This window comes from Lissotriton helveticus, chromosome 10 (genome assembly GCF_964261635.1).
Source record: "Lissotriton helveticus chromosome 10, aLisHel1.1, whole genome shotgun sequence".
Lineage (NCBI taxonomy): Eukaryota > Metazoa > Chordata > Amphibia > Caudata > Salamandridae > Lissotriton > Lissotriton helveticus.
Window position 1 is genome coordinate 17978741 of NC_136071.1, and position 13320 is coordinate 17992060.

Sequence of the window (13320 nt, forward strand, 5' to 3'; positions counted from 1 at the left end):
TCTCTGTCCCTGTGCTATCCCTTTGTGTCCCCCTTGCTAGCCCTCTCTATCCCCCTTCCTCTCTGTCCCCTTAGTAACCAACTCTCTCTGTCCCTCATGGAACCCTCTCCCTCTCTGCCCCCATGCTAACGCTCTCTGTCCCCCTTGCAACCATCCCTGTCTCCATGCTAACCTTCCCCGACCCACCTGCTAACCCTTCCCTCTCTGTCCCCATGCAACCCTCTCTGTCCCCCATGCTACCCTTCCCTGTCCACCTGCTAACCCTTCCCTCTCTGTCCCCATGCTACCCTTCCCTGTCCACCTGCTAACCCTTCCCTCTCTGTCCCCATGCTACCCTTCCCTGTCCACCTGCTAACCCTTCCCTCTCTGTTCCCATGCTACCCTTCCCTGTCCACCTGCTAACCCTTCCCTCTCTGTCCCCATGCTACCCTTCCCTGTCCACCTGCTAACCCTTCCCTCTCTGTTCCCATGCAACCCTCTCTGTCCCCCATGCTACCCTTCCCTGTCCACCTGCTAACCCTTCCCTCTCTGTCCCCATGCTACCCTTCCCTGTCCACCTGATAACCCTCTCCCTCTCTGTCCTCATGCAACCCTCTCTGTCCCCCATGCTACCCTTCCCTGTCCACCTGCTAACCCTTCCCTCTCTGTCCCCATGCTACCCTTCCCTGTCCACCTGCTAACCCTTCCCTCTCTGTCTTGCTTGCTACCCTTCTCTGTCTCCCATGCTAACCCTTCCTTCTCTGTTCCCCATTCAACCCTCTCCCGCTCTGTCCCCATGCAACCCTCTCTGTCCCCCGTGCTTACCCTTCCTTCTCTGTCCCCCCATGCACCCCTATCCCTCTCTGCCCCCGTGCTACCCTTCCCTGTCCACCTTGTAACCCTTCCCTCTCTGTTCCCGTGCTACTCTTCTCGGTCCCACCTGCTAACCCTGCCCTCTCTGTCTCCCGTGCCCAGGGCGGAATGTACGTCTTCCAGCTCTTCGACTACTATTCAGCCAGTGGGATGACGCTGCTGTGGCAGGCCTTCTGGCAGTGCGTGGTCATCGCCTGGGTCTACGGTAGGTTGGGCGACATTGTGTGGAGGCTGCTGGGTGTGGAGGCTGCTGGGTGTGGAGGCTGCTGGGTGAGAAGGCTGCTGAAGGAGGAGGCTGCTGAATGAGGAGGCTGCTGGGTGTGGAGGCTTCTGTATGAGGAGGCTGCTGGGTGAGAAGGCTGCTGGGTGAGAAGGCTGCTGGGTGTGGAGGCTGCTGGGTGTGGAGGCTGCTGGGTGTGGAGGCTGCTGGGTGTGGAGGCTGCTGAAGGAGGATGCTGCTGAATGAGGAGGATGCTGGGTGTGGAGGCTGCTGAATGAGGAGGATGCTGGGTGTGGAGGCTTCTGTATGAGGAGGATGCTGGGTGAGAAGGCTGCTGGGTGAGGAGGCTGCTGGGTGTGGAGGCTTCTGTATGAGGAGGCTGCTGGGTGAGAAGGCTGCTGGGTGTGGAGGCTGCTGGGTGAGAAGGCTGCTGGGTGTGGAGGCTTCTGTATGAGGAGGCTGCTGGGTGAGAAGGCTGCTGGGTGTGGAGGCTGCTGGGTGAGAAGGCTGCTGGGTGAGGAGGCTGCTGGGTGTGGAGGCTGCTGGGTGAGGAGGCTGCTGGGTGAGGAGGCTGCTGGGTGAGTAGGCTGCTCTATGAGGAGGCTGCTGGGTGTGGAGGCTTCTGTATGAGGAGGCTGCTGGGTGAGGAGGATGCTGGGTGTGGAGGCTGCTGAATGAGGAGGATGCTGGGTGTGGAGGCTTCTGTATGAGGAGGATGCTGGGTGAGAAGGCTGCTGGGTGAGGAGGCTGCTGGGTGTGGAGGCTTCTGTATGAGGAGGCTGCTGGGTGAGAAGGCTGCTGGGTGTGGAGGCTGCTGGGTGAGAAGGCTGCTGGGTGAGGAGGCTGCTGGGTGTGGAGGCTGCTGGGTGAGAAGGCTGCTGGGTGTGGAGGCTGCTGGGTGAGAAGGCTGCTGGGTGAGGAGGCTGCTGGGTGTGGAGGCTGCTGGGTGAGGAGGCTGCTGGGTGAGGAGGCTGCTGGGTGAGTAGGCTGCTCTATGAGGAGGCTGCTGGGTGTGGAGGCTGCTGGGTGTGGAGGCTGCTGGGTGAGGAGGCTGCTGGGTGAGGAGGCTGCTGGGTGAGGAGGCTGCTGGGTGAGTAGGCTGCTCTATGAGGAGGCTGCTGGGTGAGGCGGCTGCTGGGTGTGGAGGCTGCTGGGTGAGGAGGCTGCTGGGTGAGTAGGCTGCTCTATGAGGAGGCTGCTGGGTGAGGAGGCTTCTGTATGAGGAGGCTGCTGGGTGAGAAGGCTGCTGGGTGAGTAGGCTGCTCTATGAGGAGGCTGCTGGGTGAGGCGGCTGCTGGGTGTGGAGGCTGCTGGGTGAGGAGGCTGCTGGGTGAGTAGGCTGCTCTATGAGGAGGCTGCTGGGTGAGTAGGCTGCTCTATGAGGAGGCTGCTGGGTGAGGAGGCTTCTGTATGAGGAGGCTGCTGGGTGTGGAGGCTGCTGGGTGTGGAGGCTGCTGGGTGTGGAGGCTGCTGGGTGAGGCGGCTGCCGGGTGAGGTGGCTGCTGGGTGAGGCGGCTGCTGGGTGAGGCGGCTGCTGGGTGAGGCGGCTGCTGGGTGAGGCGGCTGCTGGGTGAGGCGGCTGCTGGGTGAGGCGGCTGCTGGGTGAGGCGGCTGCTGAGTGTGGCGGCTGCTGGGTGTGGAGGCTGCTGGGTGCGGAGGCTGCGGTATGAGGAGGCTGCTGTGTTTGGAGTCTGCCGGGTGTGGAGTCTGCTAGCTGGGTGCTTCTACGCTGGTGGGTCAGTCAATCCAGGCAGGAGGCTCAGAGCATCTTTCATCTTTGAGACACTGGTGCAGGTGAGATTGTGAGGGCATTAAGTGTGCACTCTGGAGCGGGCAATAATAAGATTGTGTGTACAGGTTCCCACACTGTCCGGTCTTAGGTACACGCAGACACCGGTTGTGCACGACTGCATAGTGCACACTCGCGTTCCCGGACTGGACACGGGTATCACTCTTCTATTGTCTGTGCACACTGATGCCCACACACTCGGTTGGTTCAAGCCGTGCACGAGTATGTGCACTCCGTTAATATTGAAAAACCAAAGGAAATGATGGACGGAGCGTTGACAATACAAACACTCACCCCCAGTCAACTGATCTGGGTTTAATCCATCACCGTTCTTTAGCCCACTCCGCCACCCCAGTTCAGACATGGCCATATGCAAATCATTCTGACCCGTGCCTCATGGGTACAGTCCAGCCCGAACTGCCAAGCCATGCCTTCCCTGGACCGGAAACAAGCTTCCGAGGACCGGTTTCTGGCATTCAGCCGTCTTCAGCCCGGCTTTCTTGAATCCAGTGGCAAAGTGAGCAAGGGACTCACGTCTGAGCATACCCTGCCAACTTATGGCGAACAAAGAAAAACCAAAGGAAATGATGGACGGAGCGTTGACAATACAAGCACTTGAACTTTCACAAATTCTTTTCTGTGCCAGAAAGAGTTCCCCTATGGTAGTAGTTATGTGAGACAGCGGGTAGAGTGGGCGCCTTGTGTCCGTGGGCGCCACGGAGGTCTGCTTCACCCTCTGATGTGATGTTCCCAGGTACCCTGGGTGGGGCCCACAGAAGGAAGATGGACGCCCCAGCTGGCAGGGAGGGCTCTGAAGTGTGCTCTTTGGAATTAATCTTGGCAAGAAGGGATGGTGAATGCCAGCTGAGAGTGGCAGCACTGTAAGCAGCTGCCCCTGGGTCCTGGGGCCATCTCTGGACCTGTTGAAGATACCCCGAAGGGCGCCAGGTCCCACAGGGAGGACTTCCGATGGTCTGGAGTGGACAGTAAGGTGGTCGGTGATCAGGGCTTGAAGATACCCCAAAAGGTGCCTGGCCCCACAGTCAGGACTTCCCAGAGGGTCTGGGGTGAGCGGTGAGGTGGTCTGTGATCAGGGTTTGCAGATACCCCATAAGCCAGGGTCCCACAGCGAGGACGTCCTAGAAGTTGTGGGGTGAGCGGTGAGGTGGTCTGTGCTCAGGGTTTGAGTCTGCGTGTACAGTACGTTCAAGAGATGGTCGTAGTCGTTCCTTACTACTATAAATTATACACATAAAAGCAAACAATTCACCACAAAGAATTCGGATTCGATTCAAAGGGAAGGACATTTAATTTCCAGGAGTAACACACTCATTCAATGCAATTGAAAATCAAAGCATTCATGTTTTGACACTTATCACTTGAATACATTTGTAGTGCATATGATATTTACAGTGCTCTCAGTGTGACAAGAAGAACAAGCATCACCCGAAGGCAGGCACTGAAAGCGATCGCGATCGCTATTGTAAACAAGTGGTGCGCGCGCGCACATATGCTTCCATTTATCACGGCCCCTGTCTGGGCATGCTAATTTAAAGCATATATCAGGAAATGCGCGTAATAGACACCAATAGGCCAGGGGCGGAGCTATGCGCTCGCCTCTGGCCTATTGGTGTCTATTTTACAGAACAGCAAGCAGTGAAAGGCCAATAGCAGGCCTAAATGGAAACTCACACGCACGAGCGTGTGGAATTCGCAGGTCTATTTTTAAAGCCCGTTCAAGAGGGCTCTCTTGCGAGCCCTAAAAAGAGGGGTTTGCGTAATGGGGGGAATTGGTGAGTGAGAGACTGGGTAAAGATATAGTGACATGGGCACAATTACTATTATATACAATAAGACCTTTCAGGCTAATATAGGTCAATCGTTCCCATATGTACATAACTCGTAGGCACATATTAATTAGATTATTCTCATTCTATGAGTTTGTTGGTATGTGGTAGATGGTCTACGTTTCGACCCCTGGAAGAAGGAGGGTGAATGGTTCCTCACTCTGGGGTCTTCGTCAGGACAAGAATAGGTTTTGCAGCGTGAATCTTTCTGGATAGTGAATCCAGAAAGATCTTCAAGCTGCAAAACTACACCGACAGGTAAGAAAACTATTCGTTTAGAGCACTTGAGAAAGGAAGGACGGATATCGAACGAGCCTTATCGGGCATATAAGGACGGATATCGAACCATCCTTATTGGGCACACAAATGGTTCTGCTGTAGTACTGGCATCAGGGTACCAAATTTCCCGATGCAAAGTTGAATCGATCCTAGACAGGGTCTCTCTCTAGCCCAGTGGCTCAGTCGGTGGATGTTGAGTCTGCGTGTAGACATGAAGGGGAAGCCATGTTTATGTTTATGTTTATGGGATTTGTAAAGCGCGTGACTACCCGTAGGCGTCTCAGGGCTGCATGAGTCTCCCGAAGACCACCAACCCCCTCGTGTCTCTTCCCCCACAGGTGCAGACCGCTTCATGGATGACGTGGCTCGTATGATCGGGTACCGCCCCTTCCCCTGGATGAAGTGGTGCTGGTCCTTCATCACGCCCTTCGTCTGCATGGTGAGTGCCTCGCCGGCCCGGCGCCTGCTTCGAGGCGCTGCGGTGTGACATGGCGCCCGCGAGGTGGTGAGTCCCAGCCTTGAACCCTTGTCCTCTCTCTCCTCAGGCCATCTTCATCTTTCACCTGGTGAACTACAAGGCTCTGACCTACAACAACACCTACACCTACCCCTGGTGGGGGGAGGCCATCGGCTGGGCCTTCGCCATGTCCTCCATGCTCTGCGTCCCGCTCACCTTCATCTACAAGCTCTCTCGTGCCAAGGGGACCCTGAAGGAGGTGAGTGCGGGCCCGGGGCCCCTCCATGGAGCCGGCACCTCGGCTTCTATCCGCCTCCCTGGTGCTCCCCCCCGGCAAGCAACGAGCTCCGTCCCTGCAGCTGTCTCTCTCCATCTCTCTCCTCCTCCTGCAGCTGTCTCTCTCCTCTCAGACACCCCCTCGTGGAGCTACCTCCATCCATGAACCGTCTCCCTCCGTCTCTATCATCCTCTGTAGCTGTCTCTCTCCATCTCTGTGCTCCCTCTCCCTCCCTCCTGCAGCTCTTTCTATCTATTCTACCTCTCTCAGTTCTCCCTCCCCCTCTCTCTTCCTCTCCTCTCTCTGCCTTGTTGCTGCTAGACACCTTTCTGTGAGTATCCACTCCCCCGCTCCCCCTCAAACTCCTTCTCTGTTTTTATTCTCTGTGTTTTTTTATTATTATCAATGGTGGATAGGGCCAGAGAACAGGGTGTGGTTTAGGGAAAGGCAGGAAGGATGCTCTGCCTTAGAGGCAGCTCACACCATAAGCTGAAGCCTAAAGCAGCTCAGGTTCAACTCAAACTGCCACTAGTATACAATACAAAAGAAAGCAAGTATTGGTAAAGCCAATCAGTCTGGATTTAATGAGATTTTGTGGGAGATGAATGATCCACTGGGCTGAGCAAGAATTGATTGACAAAGTCTCGAGCCAATGTCTGAAAGAGATTGAAGCCAGTGTGGGCGGACCCAAGACCCACTCCAAGTATATTTTTTAGCACTTGGTCAGTTTAGCTGTCAAAATACAGACTCAAAATACTAGTCAAGCGCTTGAGCACAGGATGTTTTGTAAATTCAGGTCAGCACCCTCTGATGTCAGAAGAGGAAGTGATTCTGCGACTTTGAGGGACAGGCACAGAATGTGAATCACAAAAAAAATTAACTAAAAAGGATAAGTAAGTAGGGCTAGTCTACAGCCTTCTGGTCTTGTGCAGAGCATACAAGGCGGTGCATGGGTCAAGGGCCTGAAGGCGAGAGCTGTGTTTGCAGAGAAGGGAGCGACAGCTGGGTGGAGGCAGCAAGGATGGAGGGGAGCGGGACTGCTGTAGATTCTCACCCTTTGCTGGACTGCTGTAGATTCTCACCCTTTGCTGGGCTGCTGTAGATTCTCACCCTTTGCTGGACTGCTGCAAATTCTCACCCTTTGCTAGACTGCTGTAGATTCTCACCCTTTGCTGGACTGCTGTAAATTTTCACTCTTTGCTAGCATGCTGTAGATTCTCACCCTTTGCTGGACTGCTGTACATTCTCCCCCTTTGCTGGACTGCTGTAGAGTCTCCCCCTTTGCTGGACTGTTGTAGAGTTTCCCCTTTTGCTGGACTGCTGTAGGGTCTCCCCCTTTGCTGGACTGCTGTAAATTCTCCCCCCTTTGCTGGACTGCTGTAGATTCTCACCCTTTGCTGGACTGCTGTAGATTCTCACCCTTTGCTGGACTGCTTTAGATTCTCACCCTTTGCATGACTGCTGTAGATTCCCCCCCCTTTTGCTGGACTGCTGTAGACCCCCCCCCCTTTTGCTGGACTGCTGTAGATTCTCATCGTTTGCTGGGCTGCTGTAGATTCTCAGCCTTTGCTGGACTGCTGTACATTCTCATCCTTTGCTGGACTGCTGTAGATTCTCCCCCTTCGCTGGACTGCTGTAGATTCTCACCCTTTGCTAGGCTGCTATAGATTCCCACCCTTTGCTAGACTGCTGTAGAGTCCCACCCTTTGTTAGACTGCTGTAGATTCTCACCCTTTGCTGGACTGCTGTAGATTCTCACCCTTTGCTAGGCTTCTATAGATTCCCACCCTTTGCTAGACTGCTGTAGATTCCCACCCTTTGCTAGACTGCTGTAGATTCCCACCCTTTGTTGGACTGCTGTAGATCCACACCCTTTGCTACCATGCTGTAGATTCTTACCCTTTGCTGGACTGCTGTAGAGTCTCCCCCTTTGCTGGACTGCTGTAGAGTTTCCCCTTTTGCTGGACTGCTGTAGATTCTCCCCCTTTGCTGGACTGCTGTAGATTCTCCCCCTTTTGCTGGACTGCTGTAGATTCTCATCCTTTGCTGGACTGTTGTAGATTCTCACCCTTTGCTGGACTGCTTTAGATTCTCACCCTTTGCTGGACTGCTGTAGATTCCCCCCCCCCTTTTGCTGGACTGCTGTAGATTCCCCCCCCCCCCTTTTGCTGGACTGCTGGAGATTCTCATCGTTTGCTGGGCTGCTGTAGATTCTCAGCCTTTGCTGGACTGCTGTAGATTCTCATCCTTTGCTGGACTGCTGTAGATTCTCCCCCTTTGCTGGACTGCTGTAGATTCTCACCCTTTGCTAGGCTGCTATAGATTCCCACCCTTTGCTAGACTGCTGTATATTCCCACCCTTTGTTAGATTGCTGTAGATTCTCACCCTTTGCTGGTCTGCTGTAGATTCTCACCCTTTGCTAGGCTGCTATAGATTCCCACCCTTTGCTAGACTGCTGTAGATTCCCACCCGTTGCTACACTGCTGTAGATTCCCACCCTTTGTTGGACTGCTGTAGATCCTCACCCTTTGTTGGACTGCTGTAGATCCACACCCTTTGCTACCATGCTGTAGATTCTCACCCTTTGCTGGACTGCTGTAGATGCTCATCCTTTGATGGACTGCTGTAGATTCTCACCCTTTGCTGGTCTGCTGTAGATTCCCCCCTTTGCTAGACTGCTGTAGATTCTCACCCTTTGCTGGACTGCTGTAGATTCTCACCCTTTGCTGGACTGCTTTAGATTCTCACCCTTTGCATGACTGCTGTAGACCCCCCACCCTTTGGTAGACTGCTGTAGATTCTCACCCTTTGCTGGACTGCTGTAGATTCTCACCCTTTGCTGGACTGCTGTTGTTTCTCACCCTTTGCTGGACTGCTGTAGATTCTCCCCCTTTGCTGGACTGCTGTAGAGTCTCCCCCTTTGCTGGACTGCTGTAGAGTTTCCCCTTTTGCTGGACTGCTGTAGGGTCTCCCCCTTTGCTGGACTGCTGTAGATTCTCCCCCCTTTGCTGGACTGCTGTAGATTCTCATCCTTTGCTGGACTGTTGTAGATTCTCACCCTTTGCTGGACTGCTTTAGATTCTCACCCTTTGCATGACTGCTGTAGATTCCCCCCCCACTTTTGCTGGACTGCTGTAGATTCTCATCGTTTGCTGGGCTTCTGTAGATTCTCAGCCTTTGCTGGACTGCTATAGATTCTCATCCTTTGCTGGACTGCTGTAGATTCTCCCCCTTTGCTGGACTGCTGTAGATTCTCACCCTTTGCTAGGCTGCTATAGATTCCCACCCTTTGCTAGACTGCTGTAGATTCCCACCCTTTGCTAGACTGCTGTAGATTCCCACCCTTTGTTGGACTGCTGTAGATCCTCACCCTTTGTTGGACTGCTGTAGATCCACACCCTTTGCTACCATGCTGTAGATTCTCACCCTTTGCTGGACTGCTGTAGATTCTCACCCTTTGATGGACTGCTGTAGATTCTCACCCTTTGCTGGTCTGCTGTAGATTCCCCCCTTTGCTAGACTGCTGTAGATTCTCACCCTTTGCTGGACTGCTGTAGATTTTCACCCTTTGCTGGACTGCTGTAGATTCTCACCCTTTGCTGGACTGCTGTAGATTCTCACCCTTTGCTGGACTGCTGTAGATTCTCACCCTTTGCTGGACTGCTGTAGATTCTCACCCTTTGCTAGACTGCAATAGATTCTCACCCTTTGCTGGACTGCTGTAGATTCTCACCTTTTGCTATACTGCCGTAGATTCTCACCCTTTGCTGGACTGCTGTAGATTCTCACCCTTTGCTGGACTGCTGTAGATGCTCCCCCCTTTGCTGGACTGCTGTAGATTCTCACCCTTAGCTAGACTGCAATAGATTCTCACCCTTTGCTGGACTGATGTAGATTCTCACCCTTTGCTGGACTGCCATAGATTCTCACCTTTTGCTATACTGCCGTAGATTCTCACCCTTTGCTGGACTGCTGTAGATTTTCACCCTTTGCTGGACTGCTGTAGATTCTCACCCTTTGCTGGACTGCTGTAGATGCTCCCCCCTTTGCTGGACTGCTGTAGATTCTCACCCTTTCCTAGACTGCTGTAGATGCCCCCCCCTTTGCTGGACTGCTGTAGATTCTCACCATTTGCTGGACTGCTGTAGATCCTCACCCTTTGCTAGCATGCTGTAGATTCTCACCCTTTGCTGGACTGCTGTAGATTCTCTCCCTTTGCTGGACTGCTGTAGATTCTCACCCTTTGCTAGCATGCTGTAGATTCTTATCCTTTGCTAGACTGCTGTAGATTCTCACCCTTTGCTAGCATGTTGTAGATTCTCACCCTTTGCTGGACGGCTGTAGATTCTCACCCTTTGTTGGACTGCTGTAGATTCTCACCCTTTGCTGGACTGCTGTAGATTCTCACCCTTTGCTAGCATGCTGTAGATTCTCATCCTTTGCTAGACTGCTGTAGATTCTCACCCTTTGCTAGCATGCTGTAGATTCTCACCCTTTGCGGGACTGCTGTAGATTCTCACCCTTTGCTAGACTGCTGTAGATTATCACCCTTTGCTGGACTGCTGTAGATTCTCACCCTTTGTGGACTGCTGTAGATTCTCACCCTTTGCTAGACTGCTGTAGATTCTCACCCTTTGCTAGACTGCTGTAGATCTCACCCTTTGCTGGACGGCCGTAAATTCTCACCCTTTGCTAGCATGCTGTAGATTCTCACCCTTTGCTGGACGGCTGTAGATTCTCACTCTTTGCTAGCATGCTGTAGATTCTCACCCTTTGCTGGACGGCTGTAGATTCTCACCCTTTGCTAGCATGCTGTAGATTCTCACCCTTTGTGGACTGCTGTAGATTCTCACCCTTTGCCCTCTCGCCTTCTTTCAGCGTTGGCAAACCCTGACTGAGCCCGTCTGGAGCGCCCACCACATGGAGTACCTGGCACCTTGCACAGACATCAAAGGCTTGACGAGGGTGGACTCGATGCCCGACAGCAAGATTATCATCTTCGAGAGCGTCATGTGAAGCAAGATGAGGCGTTGAGGCGCTTGGCCCCGCCCCCTGCGAGTGTCCATTACCTGCCCGACAGCCAAGCGGAGGGAAAGCTGGGCCAGCCTCGTCACCAAACCCCACCAACACACCTTGAGAACCCCAAGTACTATGACTGTGCCCCCACATCTCATGAGTGACGCTGCTCCTCACCCTACTCCAGGCACCGACATGCCAAGGCCATGACCTGTACCTCCAGCGCCCACATGTTGGCTTCCCCCACACTCTCCGATGGGCGCTTCCCCCACACTCTCCCTTGATAGGTAGTTGCCTCAAACCCAAGGTTTGTGGGACATGGAGTTGTGTCACTCTGCAAAAGGGTACCTGGAAGCCCTCAGTACCCAGGGGTGGCAGTGAAGATGGGGGGGCAACAGGGAAACGTGTTTGAGGGTCCCCCTGCTGCCCCGTCATGTTTACCCAAGGACACCCCTTCCCTTTACATATGTAGTACCAGGCCCCAGCCAAACTCCTCCCCGCCTGGACACACATGTTGCTGCTGTTCCATGAAAACGATTCAGTGTTTGATTTGAAGAAAAAAACAACATGGCGGTCGCAGCCCTTCCGTTAATGGCTGCCGCAGCCTGGGCTGTAAGGACCGCCTTGTCATGTTTGCCACCAAGGAAGGACACGAGATATTTTTATTTTTTTAATTAAAAAATGAATAACGTATGTTCACAAATCATCTCCCCAGCCCCAACATCCGGCGACCCATAATGCCCTGCGATGGAGAGTAAGCAACCCGCGTGCTTTACGAAGGGGTGGTGTTGTATCACACCACACCCCATGCTTCTTGTACTTTCACTCCCCCACGAGTGTTAGGGTGCCCCACTTCTGTTGTGAGTATCTCGTCCAGTCCGGAGATATAAGGCGTAGTCTGGTACATGCAGGCTTGATTTTCCCTGTGCAGAGGGCAACACAAATGAAAAGGGTTGGGTGAGTCAGTCACGCCTGGCATGGGGCACCCAAACCATGAATCCATCTGAAGATTTGTGGCTGGATGTGTGCGTAAGCGACCCATGGCCACCTTGTCCTTTCACTAGCCCAAGACTGAGGACAGACTGGCCTTTAATGTGACCTCTCTCCGGGACATCAGAAGCTGGGATGCCAGGCGGGTTGCAAATGGGCATACCAATGTTGTATACATTTATAAAGATAGCTCTGTGGGTGTGGGGGCTGTGCCAAGCTTGGAGCTTCTCTATGTGCCAAGGGGTAAGTGAATGCATCCATGTGGTGGTCGTTCTGGGCCCTGTCCTCAGAGCGCACGTACAGCCCAGGACAACGACTCCCCTTCAGGGGCCAAGAAATCTGCCTCTTTCTGAGACCGGTACATTTTGTGCCATGTGGGCACTGGGTGGCAGAGTCTGTTGACATAGCTAAGGACATCTGAGATACCTTGTTTTGATGCTCGGATCTCCCTTTCTGGGTATATTTTTAGATAGAAGTCGTTGAACTCGACACCTTTGAAATAATTCTTAACCATGGCCAAAATAGCTCTGGGCTCTGCTTACAGCGGGCGAGGGCACCCCAGAGGGGGCATCGGATGTTTGGCGCCAGGATGGGGCCTTCAGTGATGGCACTTAATGTATTAGACAAGCCAAAGGGGAGGGGGGTCAAGGGAACATATCAGTCTGTTTGTAAACCTCTACCACACACTACTCCAAAGTAGGAGGTGCCTAAAAAAAAAAACAAGTTGCACCCTTGACCAGGGCCACAGCTGTTTCAGTGCACGTGGCAACATCCGTGGCCAGATGAGTGCCCGCGTAGGACTTCTGCATGTTGCCTTAAATAGGCATAGGGTAGCCACCATTGCTGTGCGAAGTCGTAGGGTGTTCACTCTACTCACAGCAGAGAGATCTTAGGGGCATATTTAAAAGGGCTTTATCTCCCCTTATTTGGCTTAAAAAGCCAAAAAAGCAGAGATAAAACTATCGCCCTATTTACAAGAGGGTGCAAACATGCATAATCGCATGTTAGCACCCTTTTTCCCAACGCCTCCCTTTGCATCTCTAATGAGATGCAAAGTGGGCGTCGCTGGGCGTACCCCGGATGGACAACCTTGCAAATATCGCTGATGTTCACATTGCGATATTTACAAGGCTGCGCCAGCATTGTAGCACACGTTAGTTTTTGGAGAAAACTGCTGTTTTCTCCAAAAACTAACGTCTACTAAAATGCAGACTTACCTATCCCAAGCATTGGGGTGGATTATGCTGATACGACCCTATGGGTCGTATCAGCAAGGTTATCGCCGTTTTGCAGGGAACATCACTGGAAAACCAGCGATGTTCCCTGCAAAACGGCGATAACCTCGCTATCTCTGGAATTTGTATCGCCCTGGGGAAACGCGTTGTTAATAACGCGTTACCAGGACGATAAATTCCAGCCTGCGATAATAAAATTATCGCTAAGCACGGCCAGCGATAAAAATAATATGCCCCTTAGTTAGGCCACTTTGTCGTTTCTACATTTTTTGCCCCTATTCAAGATGGTGCCACATAGGGCCATCCAACAGAGAGAAACCCCATTCCACCTCCCAGCCAAAATAAGTTTCTGAAGTT

At 53.1% G+C, this 13320-nt stretch overlaps 1 protein-coding gene across 1 annotated transcript in view; it reads left to right on the forward strand.

The window, feature by feature from the left end:
• SLC6A8 (solute carrier family 6 member 8) overlaps positions 1-11441 on the forward strand; it is a 171626-nt gene extending 160185 nt beyond the window's left edge. Inside the window, exons 10-13 of the mRNA XM_078664574.1 lie at positions 955-1057; positions 5326-5426; positions 5533-5703; positions 10601-11441. Coding sequence (XP_078520700.1) covers positions 955-1057; positions 5326-5426; positions 5533-5703; positions 10601-10738 — 513 coding nt within the window. The 3' untranslated portion in view covers positions 10739-11441. The remainder of the gene's footprint in view (positions 1-954; positions 1058-5325; positions 5427-5532; positions 5704-10600) is intronic.
• The last annotated feature ends 1879 nt before the right edge of the window (positions 11442-13320 follow it).